This window comes from Pogona vitticeps, chromosome 8 (genome assembly GCF_051106095.1).
Source record: "Pogona vitticeps strain Pit_001003342236 chromosome 8, PviZW2.1, whole genome shotgun sequence".
Classification (NCBI taxonomy): Eukaryota; Metazoa; Chordata; class Lepidosauria; order Squamata; family Agamidae; genus Pogona; species Pogona vitticeps.
In genome coordinates, this window is record NC_135790.1 from 2,404,981 (window position 1) to 2,430,448 (window position 25,468).

The window sequence follows — 25,468 nt, forward strand, 5'->3', positions numbered from 1 at the left end:
GGCCAAGGCATCCATATGTAAATTTTGTAAATGGTTTGTAATTTCTATAATTATAAAATCTACAGTGAACCAGCAACATAGCACAGTGGATAGCTCATGAAGCATTTCGTTTATGTATTTCTTTAAAAATGCATTAAAAGATGCTCCTTTCTCCCTTTCCACCTCTTTGCTGTTGATCCAAAACATTTTTAGATCCACGTTGCTCTTCTGAAAAGCAGAATTTAGTGGGAAATGAACACTCCACAGGGAATGCTCCTTCTTTGATTTGGCAGAGGCAGTAGATTGGCTCCAGATTTTAGTCTGAACTTCACAAGTGCTGTCCGGCGCACTGACCCTATCCCTCAAATAGGCCCAGCTCACTGGAGAGCTCCTTTCAAGTTTGGACTCAAAGTCAGAGCGGATGCACCACCCCCATGGAATCAAAGCCACTGTCTTCCATGGTATGATATGATCGACATGTAATGGCTCTAAACTGTGGAGCTGTGAAGAGGAGCAGGACTAAGCTTTGAGGGAGCTCCCTCCTTTTCACCTGAGAGGCTGCAAATAGTCCACAAAAGTTTCTGTTGGATATACTGCAACATTTATATGATGCCTTTAAGAGGCTTTGGGTGGGGGGGACCTTTCTGTCTGAAGACAATTAGGGTGATGTATTCTATCAGTTAGTCAGCATGAAGCCAGTTAACTAGTTAAGCTCAGTGATGTAACTAGTTAATATTCTGCATAATATGATGTTTGTTTTTATATAAGAAGAACTGTGAGTAAAATGAAACCTTTTTGTTCTTTCTTATGACCAGTGTTTCTGAGTGAATTATTGAGACAAAAAGTGCCCATTGAGATAAACTACTCAATAAAGCTCAGAAAGGTGTGGGTAGGGGTGTTCTTGGGGTGGTTTGGTGCACTCTAGTTGTTACAACATCTGGTCACTGAAAAAAAGAATGAACCCATTGTCCCTGCACTGGACCAAACAGTGAGACAAATGCCCATCTGGTTGAGCTCTGAGTTTAAATAGACGCTTTCCCAGTGTCTTCTTCACCGGCGAAGTGCTTGACAGGACCACTGCAAAACCACAGACCAAATCTGGCTCACAAGCCATATTTCCCTGATTCAGGAAATATGCCATTTCAGCCATGAAAAGTGGATTCTGAAAAATGCAAAACATCACAGTGTCCAAAGAGGGCCTGATTGAACCTCCACCCTGCTTAGTTGCACTCACCCAATGAGTACATGCTTTGTCAAGTTTTGAGATGCACAGAATCTCTAACCCATTTGCAGACTTCCACATCTTTTGAGAGGAGGGGTCCCAGGAGATGAGTTTGAGATTGTGTAGCCCTTTGATTTCCTACAGTTAAACTGGCATGGGTTTGGGATTTAAATGCTGAAGCCTTTCTGTGGGTTTTTTCCTGATTGCAAAATGTGCTGAAAGGGAATAACATGCGATCACAATCATCTTGCCATTGTAAAAAAAACAAAAAAAACAAACAAACCAGATCTGTTCTAGTTGTACATAAAACACTGTACCTCACCCAGTTTGGGGTAAGCACCTCCTCCCCAGGAAATAAGCTGCTAGTTGTCTTTAGTTTGAATCTAAGCTCCGTGGTTCTGAGCAGATGTGTTTCAGATCACACTGTAAAGCTACTGCCCCGTACATACTTTAAGCATGATCAGTAGACCTTTCACCTAAGTAAAAATGAACATGTCGGCGCTTCAACACGTCTTCGCATTGATAAGCATTAATCCTGATAATACAGCCTGAACTTTTATGATAGGCAGAGCCTGGAAAAATAAGGGTGTTTTTTTTAGCCTACAACTTCCAAAATTCCCAGCCAGATAACATTGGGGATTCTAGGAATTGTAGTCCAATAAGTAACATTTCCAAGCTTTGACCACAGCAGGGACTTGGGCTGCCTAAGGAAGCAAATATGGAGAAAGAATAAAAACACATCATTTTTTCTGTCCTCAAAACTGCAACTATTTTACTGCAAATGGACTTTTAAAACAACCTCTCTTTCTTTCTCTCAGTAAGGAAATTCTGTTTAATTTCAAGCTTCCTTTTTGATACACAATTTCTTTTAATGCAGAATGTGCATTTGATTTTGTGCATGTAATTACTACTTTGAGGTCAGAGTTTTCCCTAGAGTTGTACGGTATTCAGGCTTTGCCGACCCAGATTTTTAATTCGTTCATTCGTTCATTCATTCCTTTTCACTGTTGCTACAATCAGAAAAGCTCATTTTACACACAGGATTAAATCCCAGAGGCACCCTTTCTCAAAAATACAACTCACACAAACACAAAAAGCATGCTAAGAAAATTGAAAATGTACGTACACAGGTTGTTAAGAGACAATCCACCACGCTGTCCTTACCTGCTCAAATTTCAGGGCATGCCATGGATTATCTCCCCTCCTTACTCAGGTTGTTCTGGAAGTCCTTCAGCTGGTCCTACAGTCTAGGCTGACGCGCGGATGCCCAATCACTTTGTTTCCACGGATACAGGAAGACTTGGTCCCAGGCTGAAGCTTTCTCCGAAATGCCATCCACTTTTCTTGCAAGTTGTCTCAGCTGGGCATCCATCACTTTATAATCTGGGAGCAGGTAGGATATGATGTCATTCCCAACCCACAAAAAAAAAACCCACCGCCCAGGGTCTGTCATTATTTGCATCTGAAAACTAACACTAACTTTCTCTCTCTCACACACACACACACACACACCTCCTGCAAGTTGACATCATTTGAAGGTCTTGACACAGTTGAGTCTGCGATATTGTTTTGCATGCAGAAAAGAATCCACTTTAACACCTACATCTGGTGACTCTCCTCTTGAAACAGATGATTCGTGTCTCTGTGGCTCAGGAAGAAGATTGGATTGTTCTTCAGCTATTAAACATGGAACCTTGCGAAGGGTGATGATGACTTTGGGGGGACAGGCTGAACAGTGCTTCCCTTTGCCATTTCTCTCACGGAAAGAACTGTGTGTGCATCATGCCAAAAGCAAAGCTTAGGTGGAAGGAGCAAAAAGGATGGGTCTCTATCAAATACACTATCCTTCAAGTAGATATGCACAAGCCATCCCTCTGTAGTCCCACTTCAGCCTAAAATATGGGGAATAAAATCTCCAAAACAGAGATGAATTTGCTCCCCAAAATTCTCCACGATCAAGGAAACATGGAGTGGCAAAATAAATAAATAAATAAATCTCCACTTAGAGAAATTCTCCACGTTCCTAGAAAGGGAAATATTTCACCTGCGGTATTCGACACGCAAAGTTTTGCAGAAGCCTCAGGCTCCTTATTATTTAATAAAATCATCGCCATGCATCGTCTTCAGTGGGGAGAAGGCAAAAAGGTAGTTTTATCTATGCTTGCTTTTATTCCACTGTCTTCTTCTTTGGCAGATCCTGGCTCAGACAGTGCAGTTACTTCACTAGTCAAGCACCCAGAGAAGTCCACTATAAGAGGGGGGAAACTTGCAGAAACCAAAGGACAAATGGCCCAGGTCACAGCAACATTAGAAAGATGCCTTTTGGTGAAAAGTATGTCCTTGCAAAGACAGTCCAGCAAATTTCTCCCTGTGCTTGTTTCTTTCTGCTTGTAGAATTGAACAAAGAGAAGTCTGGCCTTTAAACGTTACTTCCAGGAGTCCAGCGTGCAAGTATATGGACTACTATGGGACAGAAGGAAGAAGTCCTTCCAATCCACTGAGCCAGTTTCTTGGTCCATTGGTAGACTGGTCTTCTCGTCTGCCTCCCCCAAGCTGTCTCCTGTTCTTCCTCCTTGCTATGAAGAGAAAGGTCATCATAAGTCAGCATGGACTTGACAGCCCATGAATATTATTAATATGCACAAATGCCTTCCCGTTTCCTTTAAAGCTCATGAGATTTCACCCACACCCCTTATCTCTTGCGCCGGGAACAGTGGTTCCTCCCTTATTCCTTATTGGGATTCCACATGGAAAGCTTTTGGGGAAATCCTTTGAGTGGCATCTGCTCCAAGTCTACAAATGCAGACAATTCAAGAGAGAAGAAAGGTAGAATCTACGTCCGGGTTTGCCCAAAGAATATAATTCCTTGGCAGTGGAGAAAACGCAAAACCTTTGGGGAAAAGAAGGAGTTTATCTCCAAGATGAGCAGCGCACAAGAGCCTATGAATACAGCGGTTCTTCCCAGTGCTCGGACACACTGGGGAGTCCAGAGCTTACGAACGGTATGCTTTTTGAAACAATTAAATGAAGCCCTCCCTGCACACACAGAGGGCCCTGCTGGTTTTCCTTCTGCTGACCATTTGTTCCTCTGATCTGTTCTTTTCCCAAACCACCACTCCCCATGGAATTTGCTGATTCTGTTAGTTCCTTTGCAACAGGTGCAAACCGCTTATTGATGTGCATGGCTCTGGGAGCCCTCGCATGTAGGAAAGCAATTAATAAATACATTTAATGATAAATAGATAAATACACATTCCAATTGCATGCAGGGCAGAGATGTACTGCTCTAGAATTTAGAAAATTATTCATTGCTGGGAGTTGTTAACCTTACTGGAAGCGTAGTCTGTTGTTGTAAGTCGTTAACAATGTTGGCAGACGTTGGAATTCATGAATTGCTGTGTTCCTCATTTTACTCTCTCTCTCTCTCTCTCCCATTGTTAGGCTACCTTTGGAGGAAAATAAATTTAGAATTGGTAAGAGCCTGTACATTTGTATTGCTGAGGAATCCTTTGGTAATCATCGGGTCCCGGGTGCGAAACCTCCTTCCTGTTTTGTTCGGTTGATGAAACAGGACGGAATTACGACTGTCAACTTAAAAAAAAGAACACTTAAATGTCCTTAGAAGGTAACTTCTGAAAGTAATTGGAAACTGTCACTTGCTAAACTAGTAACACTATTTTTTCCCTACTTGGATGTCCAGCTTGGTGAAAATCTGCATCAGGTCAAAAGCTAGCTTATGTTTGTGATGTTTTGAAGGGTCTTAGAAATTATCACCCAAGGTGTTTTGTGGTTCCCCCCCCCCATTTTTTGGGTCTTTTTTGTTCCTACTTGCTAGATACGATACAAAGAAATGTCATTACTTTTGCCACTTCAAAAAGTAAACTTTGTAGATCACTTCTGTGGCAACACAGACCTCAACAGAATATATATATAAATGTCAGCTGGAGTGCATTATATAAAGAAACATTACATTACATGTCATCAAAGTCAGAGCAGACATATGACGGCCCTAAGATGGCTTTCAAAGTAAGCACAACATTTAAGGAGTGGTTTTATAGTTACGTTCCCCCCAGTGAGGTTACATGGCTGAGCTGGGATTCGAACCCAGGCCTCCTGAGTGCCAGTCCATCACTTGATCCACTACACTGCAAAGCAAAGCCCAAATTTCAAAATAAACAAGTTACACCAGAAGTGGAGGAGAAGGGGTGGAAAACCCAAACTAATGTGACCGACCAGTCGCAGTTATGAGAGCAACAACGTGAAAAGCAGTGTTCAGTATTAACTGAGTCCAGGCTGCCTGCCTGCCAGAGACGTCACTCTGATGAGGCAGTGATGGGACCCCACCTGACAGCTCGGTTCCCCGCCAGAAGAACTCCAGTTACACGACTAGTGTTTCCCCTGCATTTGCTTTCCCGCTCCAGAACTCCAAGAACGACAGAGATCCCAACCGCGGGCTCGCCCATAGATTTATTTTGCATTAAATTGTGCAGGTGTCCTTCTCATAGCATTCCAGGAAAGCTGCGACGCCGGCTGGCGGCATGGATTTGTCCTCACAGCTAATGAAGAACCTCCTGACTCATGTCGTTCCAGCAGGCAAGGGTGTTTGATGGATGCAGTCAATGTGACATCAGCTTGCTAACGTCTTAGAGAGGACCGCTCTGCCCAAATGGAAACCATGAGTCACGTACTGGGGTAAAGGCATCAATCTTCACTTTGTTCTAAGCAGGTGAGAATGAACACCTCCAAAGATTATTTTTCTTGACTGGGTTAGAGGTTTTTTGTGCACATTTTCCTTCCTTCCTTCCTTCCTTCCTTCCTTCCTTCCTTCCTTCCTGCCTGCCTGCCTGCCTGCCTGCCTGCCTGCCTGCCTGCCTGCCTGCCTGCCTGCCTACCTACCTACCTGTTCTGGCCCTCTTTTGCAATTAAAAAACATTCCAACTCATGGGGAAAAAAGAGAAACAGTACAACCAGGATTGGACACAAATGTCGATGAAGCAAGAATACAACGGTGTAAAATCAAATGGTCATTTGTCCCACCATTTGGTCTGGGTTGGAGACGGCCTGTCTTCTTCCTTTTTCCAGCACACCATTGGAAGCCAGCATGCCCTTGATCAATGCCTACCTGGATGGATTTTGGATCCCCACTGTTGAGCTGGCTAGTCACCTTACCAACCTCCTAAGGACAGAAGGTTGAGCCAACCTCGACCCAGCTACCTGAGTGCATAGGGATCAAACTCATACCATGAGCAGAGTCTCTGACTGCAGGACTGCATTCTCACCACTACGCCACGAGGCTCCTGCTCACAGACACAGCGTATCAGCGATACTTTGAAAGCACTTTTAAAAAAAACACACACACAAACTTTCAAAGCCTCTCCAACACTGCGGCAGCAATTAAGAAGAAGCACAAAACTTTCGTTTCGTTTCCCTTTGATTTTTAAAAGTGGGACCTCTGTTTCAAAGGTGCATCGCCGCTCCGGGAAGCTCCTGTGAGCAGCTTCCAGGGGCTGCCAGGCCCAGGGTGGTCTGACCTGGTCCTCGGTTCTCCATCCAGAGCTTCAGAAACGAAATCAAAAAGAATGCAATCATAAGTGGTAGCAGACGGACGGAGCAAGATTCATCCGTAATGGACGGGAGGGAAAAGAAAGTGGTGCAAGAAGGACTTCTTTGACCTTGCAATTCAAGGGAAATGGCCATGCCTTCCTAGTTCTGCTTTGATCATTGCTTCTAAAGTGCCGGCCCTTTGAAACCTCTCCCCATACCAGCCACCTTTTCCAGCCTCTCGTGTTCCCTCTTTTCCACGAAGGCAAAACCTTAAGTAGCTTTAGTGCTAGTAAATTGGAGGACAGCTTGCCCTGCCTCCCACCACAGTACCAACAAACAGATGGCTTTTAAGGCACAAGCTTGCATGCTTTGAAGACCTTTCCTGGTCTGGCCATCCCATCCGTCTTTGTGCAGGTTTCCAGACCCAGGAAGGCGGCTTCTCTAAAATCCAACAGAGGTGGATCAAAACGAAAACCTTGCAAGGCCTATTTGGGGAGTGTTTCGGCAGCGCTTTGCCTCTCGAAACATGACATAAAATGTTTATTGCATTTAAAACACTGTATTTTTCCATGTATAAGACACCCCCATGTATAAGACACTGCCATTTTTCTAACTCAAAATTAAGAAATCTAAGTGGGGCTTAGCAAGTGGAGGGGAAAGCAGGGATCAAAGCCATGCAGGATCACTTTGATCCATGCTTTCCCCTCCACTTCTTTTTGTTCTCTTCTCAGCTTAATTCCGTGTATAAGACGACCCTCACTTTTTAAGATTTTAGGCAAAAGTATAGTCTTATACATGGAAAAATACAGTAATAATAATGATAAGAAAGGCGAGGAAATGTATGCCTTCTTGGAATATTAATTTTTTGCCTGTGCAGCCTTCATGGTTTATTCTGCTTCACATTTATTTATATGTTATTTTTATTTGTTTGGAAGCCACCTAGAGTGGCCGCAATGACCAGATAGGTGGGGTATAAAATAAATAAATAAATAAATAAATAAATAAATAAATAAATAAATAAATAAATAAATAAATAAATAAATAAATTCTGCTTTTTTTCTTTTCTTTTTCTTTTGGATGGATGGATGGATGGATGGATGGATGGATGGATGGATGGATGGATGGATGGATGGATGGATGGATGGATGGATTGATTGATTGATTGATTGATTGATTGATTGATTGATCAGAACACTCCTGCTATTGAATGTGTTGAGAGCATTTACAAAATTAATTAAAACAAAGAGACTTCCTGGCTGTGATCAATCACAGTTCTGCTGGGTGATTGCCTTGCCCGACCTTTCTGCCGAAAACTTTCTCTCCTCTTCGTTCCCTTTCCACATTGAAGCTTTTTACAAAGTCCATTTGAGAAAAGCCATGGAGCCTTGCGGTCATCCTTGGCTCGAAAATGAGGGCACAGAAGCGGTGGGTTGTTCCAAAACGGGTTGCCAATAAACCCAGCAGAAAGAGAAAGCTGATGTTTTTAAGACCTCTGCCTTAGCCCACGTATAAATCATGAATAAAACAATGTAAACCCGTAAGCCCCACTGGCTGGAGAAACACCTGGCATTTTAACGAAAAGAATAATTATGCAGAAATAAAAGCATACGAGGCAGAGATAAGTAGCTAGAGGTCCACAGAAGTCTCAGAGTGGGGTACCTTAATGGCATGAAACAGCGGGGAATAGATTTCTTCCCAGGAACTGAGATTTAAATGGCATCTGAGGTCTCTTAGCCAAGGATTGTTAGCGCCGTATGGGGCTCCAGCGTCAGCCAGCTGAACGTCAGAGATTGCAAGAACGCCCGCTGAGAACCAAGGCTCGATATCTCATTTTGTGCTGGAACTATCAAGAGGATGTGGTGAGGCAGGACAGGGTGGTGACAGCAGCCTCGAAATTGAGGCTGACAGCACAAAACCTGCCATGTTTTGGCTCCTGGGAAGACCAGCTTACTCACTGAGGAAACCAAGAACAGGCTTGTGAACCGGAGGTTCTCCATGTGCGAGGGCCCCGATCAGCACGTCTCTGGATGTGGCCAGAAGAAGTCTTCGAGGTGCCCTCTTTTCCTGGCCCAGCTCCTGTTCCCATAAAAGGGGGACCTGGTGGAAATAAAAGGGAAGGAAATTTCTTGGCCTCAAGCTACTTTTTAAAAGAACAGAAATAAGGGTGGCTTCAGAAGAAGTGGCCATGTCAAGTGCTTACCTTCAAAAACTACACCAAGTGAGGTGTGAAGTTGTTGTTGTTGTTTTTAAAATCAGGACTCTCTCAGTTGGCATGGCTTTTCATTGAGCATTCTTGGCCAAATTCTGGTGCCCAGCTGCCGTGTTTATCCCATTTTTACCATCCTATCTTTTGTTGCAGAGTGTTGAATTTTTGTTTAAATTCCTCTCGCTGCGCAGCAAAAGTGCAGGGATCCACGGAGCAGAATAGCTTCAAGTCCTCCAGAGTATAGTCCCCTCCTTTTTCTCATCAACTGATATTTGCAGTCTTCATAGCTCACTCTGAGACATTAATAGTAAAAAATAAGATGAAAGTTTTTACTACTTACAATTGAACAGATCAGACAGCAAAAGGAACAGCACAAACGTGACTGCTTTCACTAGCAGATGTCAGGGATCTCTAGAGAGGGAAAAAACGCTCTCTGCAGAGAGGTGGGGCTGTCTTGGAAATCAGAGACAGGGAAGGAATGATTGGTTATGGCTGATAGATTGACAGTCATCCTAGCCCAAAAAGGTCCCTCCCAGCCCAACCTATTAACAGCAGCATACAAGGCTGCAAAAAAACCTCCAACCTAGTTTCCCTGCAGTTCTTCTGTCTTCTCAACCACAGAAAATCTGACATTTGTAACAGAAAAAGTGCCATCTTCAGACTTCACATGGATGTTTTATTCTTCCTTCCATTTTTTTAAAGGCCAGGATTTTAATCGGAGCTTCAAAAGTTGCTGTTTTTGAACTACTGTTTCCCAGCAGGGACACGGAGACAGAATTTTAAGAAGTGAATATGTAACAACTCAGCCTTGTTAAACATGAAACCCCTGCATGCAAACATTGTTAAGGACCCTCATGGCGCGGTGGTTAAACTGCAGTTCTTCAGTCAAGGCTCTGCTCACGAACTGAGTTTGAACGGGCTCAGGTAGCCGGCTCAAGGTTGACTCACCTTCCCATCCTTCTGAGGTCAGTAAATTTAGTGCCCAGCTCACTGGTGGTGGTGGGGACAGTGTGTGTAGCCTGTAACATTAAAACTGTAAGACCGCCCAGAGAGTGCTGTAATCACTATGGGGCAGTATATAAGCAGCACACTTTGCTTTGCTTTTAAGAACCTCAGGTTCTTTCCACTGTCAGTATGGGATCTGTGTATTTGTGCAAATAATTAAAAGGAAACCAAAATGACATTTCCCCTTATTTAGACTGCCCAAATTCAGCAGATCCCTTTCCTCTCCATGTGAAGAGAGCCACGTTGCACCCCTCTTCCTGTAGTGACAGTGACAAAGAACTTGTCAGAAGTGGGGAGCTGGCTATCTTAACCCTAGCACCAAAATGGCTGAATATACAAAGTCAAAGCCCTGAACGAATAAATCTCATCTGAGTCATTTCGTCTTCTCCCACATTTTCGTTTTTATCTATCTATCTATCTATCTATCTATCTATCTATCTATCTATCTATCTATCTATCTATCTATCTATCTATCTATCTATCTATCTATCTATCTATCTGTCTGTCTGTCTGTCTGTCTGTCTGTCTGTCTGTCTATCTATCTATCTATCTATCTATCTATCTATCTATCTATCTATCTATCTATCTATCTATCTATCTATCTAATCTCAGCTTTTCTCTCAGCCCAAACAGGAAGACGTTTGTGAAAGTTGAGTCAATTCCTAGCTAAGATGGACTGCGACAAAAAAAAAAAAGTTCACGTGTGCCTCTGGACTACATCACCCAGAATCCCCCAGCCTGCCAAGTGGGAGATTCTGCACTCAGGATGCTGAAGACAGTGTGTGTGTGTCTGGAGAGTGGATGAGGTCCCTTTCTTTCACAGCCCTCACCCCAGGTAAAGGATAATGAGACTCTTCTACTGAACCGCCAGCTGCGTCTACCCTTGCCAGCACACGGAAAGGCCAGGGTTTGAATTTTAATCACTCCAACCAGCTACCCAGCCGGGAAAAACAGGATGTTCCGTGAATATTAACTCTGTTCAAAGCAGGGCACGCGCGAAAGCCCCAGAAACCAGCCGAGGACGGGATGTTTCTTTCTGATGCACCCAGAAAGCAAGATGCCTGTCTAACTTGGAGGCTAAACAAGGTGTGATATTTGTCATGTAAGAGGGGCTCTGTCTTTTCTTTTCTTTTTTTGGTACATATGGTATAGAAGTTTTAGAAGTTTTTTAAAAATATATGATAACAACTGGAAGCCTGATCCTGACAACTTAAAAAGTAACTTTTCCCCCCAAGCTCTGAAAAAGCAGCTATGAGCAGCTCCAGAGGATGGTAGCTAGCAACCTCTCCATCACCACATGACGGTGGGAAATTCATAAGAAGAACATTTTTATTATGTCATACAGGCGGATGTGTTTCCTTTGTGCTGTGGAGCCCTCCGAAGGAAAAGACATGTTTTTGACTTGTCGTTGCTGTTGTTTTCCATTGCAAATGAACAGATTAAACAAAGTCCGAGAAGAACCGTCTGAAATCACCGCAGGGACAAAAGAAAGCCCCAATCTACTTTCCTGCGTTCTTTGCATATTCTATCGATATTTGAGTGGACAAAGGATAGAAATGGCCAAATCTCCAATTTAAGTGCAAAAAGGGATTATGACAGTGGTCCATGAGGAACCAGCTCCTCGGAGATCATTGTCTTGATCTCTTAGATCAGATGATATAAATGGGGAAAGAAAACATCAAAGATATGGCATCTGCTTAAGACAGAGGTTCCCAACCTTGGGTAGCCCAGATGTTGGGAACCACTGGTATAGTGGGGACAGAGGGTCAGACTGTGATTCCCAACCTTGGGTAGCCCAGATGTTCTTGGACTACGACTCCCATAAATCCTGGCCAGCACAGCTAGTGGTGGAGGCTTCTGGGAGATGTAGTCCAAGAACCTTTGGGGACCTCAGGTTGGAAACCAAAACTTCAGGGTGACTACAAAGGAAGAGCAGAAACATCCGAGTTACTGATCCTCCAATTACAGTCAGAACACTGAATGAATCATTCCAGGGACACCATCTTTCCTGCTATGGCGAGAACAGAACTTGTGAACATGTCTGAATTTTCCTACCGCTGCGTTATTAAAGAAGCAGAAAAGCAAAGCAGGGCGCCCGTTGCTCTCTGAGGAATGGACTTGTCCAGGAAAGTTCACATTGAAATATAGTCTTTAAGGTGCCACAACATTTTTGCCTTTCTAATTTTTTTTATTTTTCTTTCTGTTTTATGCCCGAGACACTGCTTATGTAGCTTTATTCCTTGCTCATAAAGAGGTTTCTTCTTTATGTACGGCAGACATCTCAAAGCATTTGCTAATAATTATTTAAAAAAAAAAAACCACACTTGTCCTTCATACGCCACTTTAGCATGCACAAATACTTGCCCTGTATCAGAAACAAACAGCTCAAATCACCCCAAAGGCCACTTTATATCTTAATTCAATAGGACTACATCACCATGTTAACCACAAAAAGTGTTTTTTCCTCCTCACTCAAGTGTTTTTCCTCCTCACTCAAGGAACTTAGCTGTTCCTTCTGTGGGCTGCAGTTTTCACAGAAGTAAATTCTTCTGGGTTCAAGGAAACTTATTGCCAGTGAATGAAATACAGTAGTGCTGCGGGCTGAATAAAGAACTGCAGGACGGTACTGTAAGTTTACCTTTCCATCTCGTCTCTGTGTGACCGGCCCTACTGTTAGACAGGGTGAGGCAAGCGGGCATCTCAGATGGAATGTCACGAGAAGGCAGCAACCCATTAATTTTATTTTGTTATACAGTAATTGCATTGTTATTGCCAGAAATGGGGAAACATATTTGTGGGATGTTTTACCTCAGGCCAGAATAATTTGAGTACTATGCCCCTTGACTTGAGACCAGGCAGTGGGGCCGAAGGTGGGGAGGAAGAGTTGTGTTTACCTCTGCAAAATAGCTTGGACCACCTCAACCCCTTAACATGCAGCCATTCACCCTCAAAAGAAAGAAAGCAAGAAAGCAAGAAGGAAGGAAGGAAGGAAGGAAGGAAGGAAGGAAGGAAGGAAGGAAGGAAGGAAGGAAGGAAGGAAGAAAGAAAGAAAGAAAGAAAGAAAGAAAGAAAGAAAGAAAGAAAGAAAGAAAGAAAGAAAGAAAGAAAGAAAGAAAGAAAGAAAACATTTCCCTCAACCTCCCATGTTGGAGTCAGCCTCCAGCTTCCAGGTATAATAAACTTATTTTCCTCTCCATTTTACGGCATCTCTGACTTGCAGATCCTCCGGGCTTAAATGCTCTGTTGTGCCTTATAGTATTGCTAGGCAGAGGATTGAAGGGATTTACAGGGAAAATTGAAAGGTCTTTAATGCAGGAGGAGCCGGATTGAACAAAAGACTTGAGACGTGCAGACTGTAAAAGAAAAGGTCTTCCCAGGGCCTTTAATATTAGCTATTAAAAAATAGTTACAGCTCAGAGTGGAAACTGGTGGCTCAGATACCACAGCAGCCGGAAATTTTCATTCCTCCGGTGTTCACTGAAGCCACAGTCCTGTAAGTAAGCATAAAAGTATCTAGAAATTATAGTACAAAAGCACTGAAGTTATCTACTGGGTAAGATGATGAATTACAAATAACTATGTATTTGTAATTAGTTGCTTCCAAATTCTGTGCTGGCCAAATTCTTTTTAAAGCTCTAAAAAGGCTTGGCATGGAGGGCTGGGACAATAGCAGGTGAGGGAAAATTAAAACCTCTCCTGCCATATTCCCAGCATTTCCCCACCCTAAACTTTTGTAACCATCAGACTTTGGAACATTATTTTCACATTACTATTATCACCGTTGATGCTCTAATCACAAAAAGGATATGTTAAGGCTGGCCATGCATCGCTCTGTCCTGTTAGACTAGAAAAAGACAAGGAGATATTTCTAGTGCCCCCTACTTGCCAATGATGATACTGCACCTTGGATATGTAATAGTAAAAATGATGTGCCATTAAGTCAGTTCTGACTTTCAGCAACCCCTTTCAGGGTTTTCCAGGTAGAGTGTACAGTACTCAGCAGTGGTTGACCTTTCCCTTCCACTGGGGGGGGGGGTCCCTGGGACTGTTTGCAGCTGGCCCAAGGCTACCCCGGCTGGCTCTACTTGTAGGAGGCCCAGTGGGGAATCAAACTCCCAACCTCTGGCTCCACGGCCAAAGACCTAAATCACTAAACTTAGCAATCTATAATAATTATGCACTGTCAAGTCAATTCTGACTTATGGGATATTACATATTATGTGTCATATATTACATCTTATACAATAGTACATAACACATAATATATAAACTATGCAATATAAAAATATGCAATATAATAAAACATAACATATAGTAATACATAATATGTGTTTGTAATAAATAATAATAAGTGTGTGGTCCTCCGGATACTGTTGGACTGCAGCTCCCATCATCCTTTAGCATTATGTGTGCTAGCCATGGCTGATGGTTATGGTAGTCAAAAAAAACCCCACAAAAAAACAGCCCCAGGATTGGATGTGGAGGAAACTTTCTCCATTTTAAAGGATTAGGCACCTTCATCAAAGGTATGCCCCTTGATGGAGCTTAGATGAGACGAGCCAACGATTCTTCTCCCAAGGCAGGTCTTTTGCAAAGCTAATGGGTCAAGATTGCACCCTGGCAGCCAGGTGACTTGCCTGTGACATGCCCTATCCCCAGGTTTTGTTGCAACTTGCTGACACCCGTAGCTTGTCCTTCTCAAAGATGATGCGGGGGGCCACGAGCCCCTCAGGGTTGTTGTTTTTTTGGGGGGTTATCGCTGGATGGGGAGACGGGAAATAGCAGCAGCTGTGAGTTTCCCAAGGCGCCCATCCAGCTAGTGTCGGAATATGGGATTCTCAAAGAGACACCGCTCGTTCTCAAGAAGCGGGCCCTTCCTACCTCTGTACTATTGCTACAGCTTTAGGGGAGCTCTTGCAGAGATTTAAAAACCCAGACAGACAATTACCCTTGGCCCTTTGTGAGGCGTCATTATGGAATGTTAAGTGGTGCTCGGAGACCTCAATCCATACAATTAGAATTCAGACAAAAACGAAGCCCGGGTTCTGGAACAGCAGGGGAGCACTGCTCCGCTATAAGCATTTTGGCACCCTGCTGGTCTCAAAAAGGCATAGATGCTTTCTTGGATCATAAGCTTGATACTTTTCTTCTTAAAAAAAGACCCACAACCCACACGGGAGACTTTTCAACATAAATGTCTAACGGGATAAAGTGCCAAATATATAATTTAGGTTCCTGCTACAATTATCTCTCTTTTCCACTCGGCAGCGGGCGGCTGAATCATCTCAAGCCGCACTTGAGTTTGCATTAATGGGTGACCCAGCTTCGCGCTGCAACAAAAATGTGCAGTTGGAGACGAATGACTGGCAGATTTAGGAACTGAGAAAGAGAAGTTGTAAAAGGCCAAGGAAAAGGGCTCCTCCTTCTTCGGAGTCTCAGGGAACTGTCGTGCTTCTCCAGGCAGAGAGAGACCAATCATCTGAGGAGAAGTAGGATTACTGTTGTGGTTCGGGCCTGTCTGGTTGCTGTCTTCCTGTCTACCTCTTCCCACTTTGCTTTTGAGACATTAAAATAACATCACAAAGATCTATCCCCAATAAGTCTCTGAGGTTTTGTCCCCAAAAACCTACATGTGAGGATGCTGCTGACCTGGCCACCTTTTGGGGAGGAGGGAGTTTTGAGGTGTCTGATATGCAACTCAGGAAATTCGAACACAGCACAAGAGGTGTTCTGGAGAGCCACACTTTTGCCCATCTCTAAGTTGAGGAGAATATGCATTCCCTCCAGCTAACCCAGTATCCCTTCTACAACAGGAAACCCTCAGAAATACGTTGCCTCAGCAGTTAAACTCAGAAATCCAAACTATGTTTACCTTTCAACGACCAATCCGAAACAAACCCTGATAAATGCAAGATACAGAAGTGAGGAAAATCGCGTGCTGCGACAAACAAACTCTTTCACCTCTGTGGGGGGAGGACTTCTGCAAATCACGTAATGGGCACGCATCTATTTTTTTACCCTCAGCTTTAAGCCACTCTCCTAACATGCTTCCTTTCTCCTTAGGACAAGTGGAGCAAATAAGTGCGGAGATTCTTCTTGGGGCAACCCATTGTATGGCAGCAGAAACATTTGTGGTGGAAACTCAGCATCCTCAAGAGCATCAACCTCCACAATAGCACAAAGAGAGTGTGGGCCTAAGAGGTGACCAAACACTAGTGGTCCAGGAGGTTTAAGATATGCCTGTGGGGAGAAAAATGAGATTTATGCAAGATAAGAAAAGGGTGTAATCTGTTTATATCTGTTCTCATTTTCTGAGTTTTACAGACACGTGTCCCAGAATAACTCAGCCTTTTGAATGCCATGATCTTTTGACTCAAGTATAGACACCATCTACAGTGGGGTCTCTACTTAAGAACGTCTCTACTTAAGAACAATCCAACTTAAGAACAGCTCCATTTGATAAGTTTTGCTTCTACTTGAGAACAGAAATCCAAGATAAGAACAGGAAAAAAAACCTTTCCTGCTCTTTTTTTAACCTTAGGTCATCTTAGGTTAAAAAAAATTCTCCCCCTAGTGGTAGAGTACGTATTAACCAATGTTCGAACGCACTTCTACATAACAAAAAAACCAGCCAGAACGGATTAATTGGTTTTCAGTCCATTCCTATGGGAAATTTTGCTTCAACTTAAGAACGTTTCAACTTAAGAACACCATTCCAAAACGGATTAAGTTCTTAAGTAGAGGTTCCACTGTAGTTTCTATGGACGGAAAAGAGCAGATACGGATTAAATGGTTTTCAATGCATTCCTATGGGAAATGCAGATTCAACATAAGAATTTTTCAGCTTGAGAACCACCTTCCAATACGGATTAAGTTCTTAAGTAGAGACCCCACTGTATATGAGAAACAGATAAAATGTGACATATGGACCACATATATCCCTCACCTCAATATCTACTGAAATGGATCAATTTGCCCCAGGTCCTCCTTCTCCCCCCACAAATTATTTTAGGCTTGTACGTGTGTGTTCTTATAGAGACCCTCATAAGGGTTTCAAGGTAAATGAGATATTTAAGGAGTGGTTTTACCAGTGAGTTTCCATGACCTTGTGAGCATTCAAACCTTGTTTTCCCAAGTCCTAGTCCATTACTCGATCCACTACACTACACTTGGAATTGCTAGGTTTAGGAGCAGCCAAACTAGTAGTGACCATTGCTCCCTGCCACCAGTAAAGGAAGGGAGGATGACCTCAATTTAAAAATATTAAGAAAAAATATGGGGAGGGCCATGGGAACAGATTGGAGCCCTCCAAGTCCAGCAATGGGTCTTGTCCACCTCTCTGTATGTTTCTACACCTGCAGATATTTAGATACCCAGATGTTTTTTTTTCCTAATTTAATTATTGTACAGTATACAAAGTCGGCCTAATCTTCTTTAGCTACGTATCTGCATATCTATATATTTATTTATCAGTCTCTCTCTCTCTCTGTATAAAAGAATCAGGTCAGGGTCGATTTTTAACAAATATGCCTTCGGGGACCACTAATGTACATTCATTAAATATCTCAGCAGAAGTCTTTCTGAACCTGTATTTGTCCTCATCTTTTACTCCACATTTCCAGGCACAACATTTTATACCTGCCCTGTAACTTTAACAGACTTTCGCATTAACAGTGTTCGCAGTGGCATTAAACTTTATTCTTTTTGTTTGCTTTCCTCGCCTGGTGACACCGCGGTGACATCCGAAGCGGTGCGCTTCTGCGGCTAATCATATTTGCATTTCCGCTAAGCCAAAGTGTCGCTGTCTGAAGATGTTCCCAGTTGGAACTGGACTATTTTTAAAATTAAATACAGAATTTAAGAGGACAAGATCACTGGACACAAAGGGGCTTAGATCGAAATTTAATCATAGCAACGTATTTAAAGGCACTGGATGTTTTAGCAGCATTTTCTACCTATCAAACTGCATGCAGCTTACTAAGAGACTGGTTTTGTGACAGATGCCATTGAGTCCTGAGATGTGACTTTCAGAATAAGGGGTTTGCTCGAGTGCATAGTTCAGCTACAGCTGCCAGGTTCATCGGAAGTAAGCCCATTTTATGAAGTGGGACTGACTTCCAGGAAAATGTGTATGTGGTTCAAGGTAGACAAGACATTTGGACAGTGTTTGGAAGCAAGTGGTGTGTTTTCCTTCAGCAACAGAGTTCTTTCAGATCTTCATGCCAGAGCAGTCAGACTTGCACATTAAGCCTATAATCTACTCTCTGATGACCCATCACAAGACAAAGGACCCTGTAATGCGAGACAAGCTAGGACAAACAGACATCTTTTAACACTCCAAGGAGTCTAACTTCTGCCCGGAAACTGTCTTGTGTCTATTGTAGGAAGTTCTATGTGGGCCTTGGAATAAATATGATGAAAGCAGACTCTGCTGAGATGTTCTCCTGTGCCTTTGGGTAATGAATGGGACTGGTCATTCCTAAGGGTCAGCCTTAGAGACAGCTTTGTCTTGTTCTTCTCTGCTCCAAAATAAGTATATATCCTCCCCTTTTCATGAGCGTAGAGACCCCTGAGTGCTGGACTCTTGGGACCACAACTCCCATGGGTCCTTGAGGAAGATGAACAGCTGGATGGCTCAGTGGTTTAAGGCACCTGGCTGCGGAGCCAGAGGTTGGCAGTTTGATTCCCCCCACGGTGCCTCTTTGACAGAGAATGGACTCGGTGATCCAGAGGGTCCCTTCCAGCTCTGCCGTTCTAAGATGATGATGATGATGATGACACTCATAACACAAAGCAGAGAAATTTACCTACATTCTCTGGCTGTGTTCCCATCACAGGACTCAACTAACAAGGAAGGACATCTTGTGGCCACACAAAACAAGAGCAGATGTTCTAATTTCCCATGTAGATTCTGAGGGATGGGTACAGAATCTACCATAGTACAGAATCCTCACCTTCCACGGAGGATGAAGAACTATAATATTTCCCCTCTTGATGGGGAAAATAGTTAGGAATGTCCAAGCTGTCTTGATAGGGTTCTGGGACGGGCACCAAACTAGGTTTTGCACAAAAGTGCCCATGTCTGCACAAAATTATACCATTTGCCCACTTACCCGAATTGTCCAAAATGAAATCTCTGCTGCTTGGTTTCAGATTTGAGGCATCGAGCAGGTTGCTTGTGTCTTTTTCAGCCATCAACCACTCCTTCCATTCTTGCAGTTTCTGGGTGCTATGCTTTTAATCTTGTGGGGCTTTGAAATTTTCCCTTGACGTGTCCGATCCTGTCAAGACATCCTAGCTCAACAAGAACAACACATTTTACGAGTATTTTTCCATTCTTATTTTGAACGCTATGCCTGTCCAGGAGTTGGGAAATTGCCAGTATAACGGTGTGACGAAGGAGGCCACCACCATCATTGGGTTTACTCCCTTCGTAATGTCCCAATTAGGGCTCCCCCAAGAGTGGAAAGAGTAAGGGGGCCATTTAGCTTCCTTGTTGGAGTCAGAATCCTGATCACAACTTTTAAAAATTGCTCTTTTGAACTACAGCTCCCCCAAGCGGGCATGGGAACCAGTGTTTCTGCTATTTTTATTTATTTAATTAAAATATTTTTACCCCGCCTTTCTTCTCAAAAGGCCCCAAGGTGCTATCTGTTAATAAGTTGCTCCCAACGTAGGGTGACCCTGATGCGGTTTCTGATGGACAGGAGATGTTCAGGGAGATGTTCGTTTGCCACCGTCACCATCGCATTTCCATGGGCGAGCAAGGATTTGAACCCCGGTCTCCTGAGGCCTGCTCTGACACCATTTCTGCTACACAACACAGACTCTCAGGCAACTGGTACCGACAACAATATATAATGGTTGTTGTGGGTTGTTCGGGCTCTTTGGCCGTGTTCTGAAGATTGTTCTTCCTGACGTTTCGCGAGTCTCTGTGGCTGGCCTCTTCAGATGTTCACAGTGACCTCACGACTCCAAGGTAGAGAGAAAATATGTTACTGTCCCACGCCCTGTGTCTACTGCATTATCACATGGATGAATTACGTGACCAATTAGAATAATTTATCCTACACCAAAAGCTTATTAACTAGGGATTAGAATGATCTCAGTTACTTCCATCGTTCATTCGTTCTGTTCTGACTTTTCCTGCCTTGGGCATTATGACATCACATTTTAGAAGCTCTGCCTGCTGTTTACTTTATGAGGTCAACCTACGTTAATTCTACAGTACTTACATGCTCTAGAAGAAGTCAAGTTCCCTTTGAACTGGGAATTCTGTGAGGAAAACTCAGAGGAGACTTTGGTATTAACCACTGTAGGTGATCTGTTGCGCTCATTAGCCAACTGCTGAGAGAGAGAGAGTATCAGATTTAAAGTGATTATAAGGGGTTTAAGAGGAGAACAGAAAAGGCTCCCAGTTAATTTTTTTCATAAACTGACTTTGCAAAAAAGCTGAGGAGAAGCAAAGATGTTGCGTGTCGTTATCCTTTCTGCTCACATACCGCCTGAAAATGCTGATCACCCGGACACGTATGTGACCGGCTCCTTCAGAGGTAAAGTAGCAAAGAAACTTCACCTGTTTTAGAAAAAATAGATTCTGGTCAGGGAGATACCCTATCCATCTTCTAAAGTATTAATACTTCTGGATCTCGTTTTTTATCTGAACAACGGCGTATGGGAGTTGGGTTGAGATTTGTGCCCAGCTTAGAAAAGTTACTCGTTTGACATCTCCGAGAGTCACCCTGCCAGAATGCCTCTGTTGGCATTTTGGACTTGCATTAAAAAAAAATAATAACTTACCCAAGATCTGGCGATACCACTTCAAAGTCCATTATTTATTGATCCATCTTGTCTGGAGTCAAGTAGTAAATCACAACCTGAGTAGGCCCATGGAGTCAGTGAGAATTTAGTGAGTCAACTCTTCTGCAAATTCCATTGATTCAATGGACCTACTCTAGTTGGAAAGGGAAGTGGTGGCGCTGTGGGTTAAACCGCAGAAGCCTCTGTGCTACAGGGTTGGAAGACCAGCGGTTGTAAGATCAAATCCATGCTACGGAGTGAGCTCCTGCCGCTCATCCCAGCTCCAGCCAACCTAGCAGTTCAAAAGCATGTAAAAATATGCGTAGATAAATAGGGACCACCTCGGTGGGAAGGTCACAGCGTTCCATGTCTAGTCGCACTGGCCATGTGACCATGGATACTGTCTTCAGACAAACGCTGGCTCTATGGCTTGGAGACGGGGATGAGCACCGTGCCCTAGAGTCGGAGACGACTGGACTAAATGTCAAGGGGAACCTTTACCTTTATCTTACTCTAGTTGGAACTCAATAGATTTCAGCCACTGAGATGTTTAAAGTCTGTGACTGAATCAAGCCCAGAGGCCAAGTTGACTTCAATGAAGGGTTGTGCCATCATTTGAAGGGGCGGTGATTTCCCTGATTTAGAGAACAGTGAAACAGGAGAATGGAGCTCTTTGCTTTATCTTTCTATTTCTGCTTTATTTCTCCTAGAGGTAGTAAGGGACACGAGGGTGATTCAAAAGGAGCAGGCCCCTGTTTGGAATGAGGTAAGCACCCCAAGCCTGCAAATGGTCTCTTTCAGGACAAGGATCGCAGTTGGCCAACTTTGAAAGGAAGCGGTTGACCCTTTGGGCATCAGCTTCCTTCGACTCTTACAACGACCCATGATTGGCCCTTTAGGGTCACCTGACTCCCTAAGCCAGAAGGACTTGTTGGGTGGGTGTCCCAGTGTACACAACAGTCCCCCCTCCACATAGCTTAGGGATATGGTAAAGAAAATATAGAACCTGATCGAAGCCCCAGTTTGAGCCCAAGCAGACATTTCCCCCCCAAAGTCAGCAGCATCTGATCCTCTAACATTTCAAGGCCAACCTCTAACACTGAGCGGGGTGTCTCTGTGAAGACCCAGAGAGGCCCCTGTGTCGTCACAGGAGTAGGGACAGGCAAGGGATGGGCGAAGAAAGAACCCAACACAAAGCCCTTCGTGCTAAGCCAGTGAGCCCTGGTGCCCGCTGGAAACGGACGGGAAAGGCTCCCCAAGCTTTAAAGGCAGCTCACACCACCAAAAAAATCAAATTTTGTCTCCCACTTTCTATGTTCCTCACTCAGGCAGTGCCTGGAGACTCAGGTCTCAGTTGTCGACCTTATTACACAGTGACATGCCTCACGGCAGTGGTTCTCAACCTTGGGTCTTTTTAAGGAGAAAGGTGGGATAAAGATCTTTTAAATAAATAAATAGGAATGGCAGTTCTAGGGATCCTGGCCAGCACAGCTGGTGGTGAAGGCTTCTGGGAGTCTTCACCCAAGAACATCTGGGGGCCCAAGGTGGGGAATCACGGCTCTAGGGTGCGATCCCTCAAGCCGGTTCAGAGTTAGACGTCTGGCAAGAATCGGCACCGTGTGGGTAAGAAAAAGAGAAAGGAGAAGCAGGACAGAAGAGTGAAAGGGGGCTTTAACCCTCTTTGGGGTGCCATCCTCTTGATTCTGATTTTGTTTGCTTTATTTTTATCACGCCTGCTGGAATCAACGAACAGAATTATCTGTTTGAGAAACAGCTGCCTTAGATTAATGCAGTTTTAACCAAGAAGCAAAAATAGAATGTGAGTGTATTGTTGATCAGAGCCATATTCTGTAACTGTTGGGTCATGTTGCTAAATCCATCCATCCATCCATCCATCCATCCATCCATCCATCCATCCATCCATCCATCCATCCATCCATCCATCCATCCATCCATCCATCCATCCATCCATCCATCCATCCATCCATCTGTCCGTACCAGCTGCTCTTCTTGCTTACCATACAGACCCTCCTCTGGTACCTGGATGATGAACTTCTGGATAGTGAATCTTTTGCCACGGTCCAGCTCCGTGAATGGAACATTAAAACGAAAGCCAGGTGAGCTGGCAAAGGGCAGTGTGCTTTTTCCTAGTGGAATGCAAACCTCTGTTGGGTTGAATCGTATCATCCATTGCTTTGTCTTCTCCATGTCTTCTTCCCTGTAGACATTTCGGCTCAGCCAACATATCCCTGGCAGGAACTGTTGAAAAACCCAATGCTATGATCACCGTGAGGAACCAGGCTCTGCGGGATGAAGAGTTGAAGCCCACCGGCGTAAGACAGGAAGGCAGTACCTTTCTGGGGGCAGCTTTAATATCTAGATGTCGATCAGAAGTCCACCTTGGGTCCTCAGATGTTCTTGAACTAAAACTCCCAGAAGCCTTCACCACTAACTCTGCTGGCCAGGATTTCTGGGAGTTGTAGTCCAAGAACAACTGGTGACCCAGGCTCGGGGGCCATGGGGGTAGATAGAAGCAGACCAAGACTCAGGTATGGAAGATCTTACACTAGCCATCAGCATCTACCCACATTGCATGCAAGAAAGACAGTTGATGCCCTTCGACTGATTGGAAAGAAATGAAGAAGAAATGACACTCAATATACATAAAAATTCCAGCTGGTTTCCTTGCGATGATTCTTACTGGGAGAGCTCTTATTTTAGAGGGATTTTTAAGGCAGATGTGAATTTATTTGGTTTGCTTTGAGTTTACAGATCAGCAGTGGTAGCTCCTGCTGCCATGATCAACCCCCACCCCCATCATCCCTCTATTTGTGTTTTGATCTGTGTATTGATATACCGGTATTTGCAGATGACGGCTCTGATTCCTTCGCTGGGAAAAACTATGCCCGCTGGTTTCTGAAAACCAGCAGGCCAGGCTAATCTATTTTTGGTCAGCAATCTTTCAGAGGTCCAGGGTGAGGCCATCAGCTTCCTTACCTTTATCTCCACGTAAATTCAGTTTTTTTTCCTGTCCCTCTGTATTTCAGTGCACCATCACAGTGAGGATCTCCTTCTCGCCTCCTGAACCTCAAATTATTCCTGGAAGAAAACATGATTTGGGGAAATTCAGTAAGTGGCAAATTACTGCTTTGGGCTGGTGGCCCCTGGTAGGTTTCTAGTCCATAAGAGGTTACCTTTGTGTCAGAGTAGTCTAGGAAGCTTGGCACTGGAAATTCATGAGAAGGTCACCATTTTGTCCTAGTCTTTCTTCATTTCATGTCTGGAGCCGCCTCTGCCTCCCACTTTCATATCCCCACCCAGTGTTAGAAAGTCGGGTTAGGCAACAGGGAGGCCACACGAAAGATCCTCATCCTTGCCAGCTTTGGTTGAAGGCTTGCCTCTCTTTAGCCCCCCCTTCCTGACAGAGCTCCTGCTGTTTCCAGAAAGGAGCTGTAAGAGAACCTCTCGGCATTCCAGGCTGCAGAGCTGTTTCTCTTGCGATCTTTTCCAGTTTGCTGTCCCGTCTTTGCCAAGGATTCGACCCTGGACAATCTGGCTGCTTCCCCACAGCAGACCGGGGTGTCTGAGGTGCCCACCCTGACGCCCAAGAAAGTGCTTGTAAACAAGAAGCAACTCTTCCAGGTAATGCACCCTAGGCTCCCCGGGTTAAAAATTCACGGAGCAGTCTTAATTCTGGGATAATAAAAAAGCTCTCTCTCAGAAGATGTTTCTTAGATTTCAGGGGACGTTCCCAAGGTGGGTTTGGAGAGAAGAGGTATTTTCACACCTCTGTAATTAAACGTCTGTCCACCCACCATACCTCGTGAGCCCAAAATTGCTCAGGTTCCCTTACATCTGGGAAAAGCTAATTCACAAATTATAAATCTCAGAATCCTGATTTCTAGGAATTATGATCCCAAAATTGTAATTTAATTCTCCTAATTCTCTTTCCAGCCTCAGACCTGGGGGCTATAAAAATGTGGGAAAGGTACATAAACTGAAATAACTAGAGATTTCAGTTTCTGGAAAATAACCTCTAAAATTTCCCAGGCAGCTATAGTAATCCGAAAATGACAGCCCCACCCCCATATGTGCATACTTCTAGCAATAATGGTTAGGGGTGTGAGTGTAGTTATAGACTGACAACCCACCTACACCTTGCCTGTTCCTCCCCTGAACCAAGCAGTAATTAAGTGTCATCTTTGACTCTAAGGCTGCATCGCCCAAGACGCTCACAAAGTCCCTCATGCCGTCTCTCCTCCCTTTGCAGGTCAGAGTTGCTATCCTTGAGTGCCGGCAGCTGCAAGAAAACAACATCAAGCCCGTGGTCAAGGTCTGCATCGGGGATCACGTGTTCAGGACGCGAATCAAACTGGGGAACAACCCTTACTATAATGAGGTTGGCATTCCAATGGCATTTCGCTTCTAAGCAACCTCTGCTAACACTCTGTTTGGTTAAAAAGGGCTTTCCTTTCAAATGAATTCTCAACTAGCAGCACCTAAAAGGACCCAGAGGGGCCGATCTGCTAAAAGTGATTTACCAAGGCCTATTGCTAATTCCTGTGAAACACATTGATCACTAGAGCAAACAGGTTTCTAGACTTGTTCATTTCTGGGCAGAGAACAACAGGGACAGATTTCTTTCTGTTGGTTCTCTAGAAATGGTAGCCGGATAACCACAAAGGTGCAGCGGAAGATACGATAGTGGAGTA

The 25,468-nt window shown here is 43.9% G+C and overlaps 1 protein-coding gene and 1 long non-coding RNA gene across 2 annotated transcripts in view; one reads left to right on the forward strand and one right to left on the reverse strand.

Annotated features, from left to right (window-relative positions):
* Nucleotides 1–13,307: 13,307 nt before the first annotated feature.
* Nucleotides 13,308–19,230, reverse strand: LOC140701868 (uncharacterized). The gene is made up of 2 exons (XR_012080860.2): nt 19,070–19,230; nt 13,308–13,447 (listed from the first exon to the last, which is right to left on the reverse strand). It is a non-coding gene; the product is annotated as an uncharacterized LOC140701868 (long non-coding RNA).
* A 1,194-nt stretch (nt 19,231–20,424) lies between these two features.
* Nucleotides 20,425–25,468, forward strand: part of FER1L5 (fer-1 like family member 5) — a 44,504-nt gene continuing 39,460 nt past the window's right edge. Inside the window, exons 1-7 of the mRNA XM_078379689.1 lie at nt 20,425–20,509; nt 21,467–21,522; nt 22,782–22,873; nt 22,981–23,089; nt 23,804–23,885; nt 24,268–24,398; nt 25,027–25,155. Of these exons, the coding sequence (XP_078235815.1) occupies nt 20,425–20,509; nt 21,467–21,522; nt 22,782–22,873; nt 22,981–23,089; nt 23,804–23,885; nt 24,268–24,398; nt 25,027–25,155 (684 nt within the window). The remainder of the gene's footprint in view (nt 20,510–21,466; nt 21,523–22,781; nt 22,874–22,980; nt 23,090–23,803; nt 23,886–24,267; nt 24,399–25,026; nt 25,156–25,468) is intronic.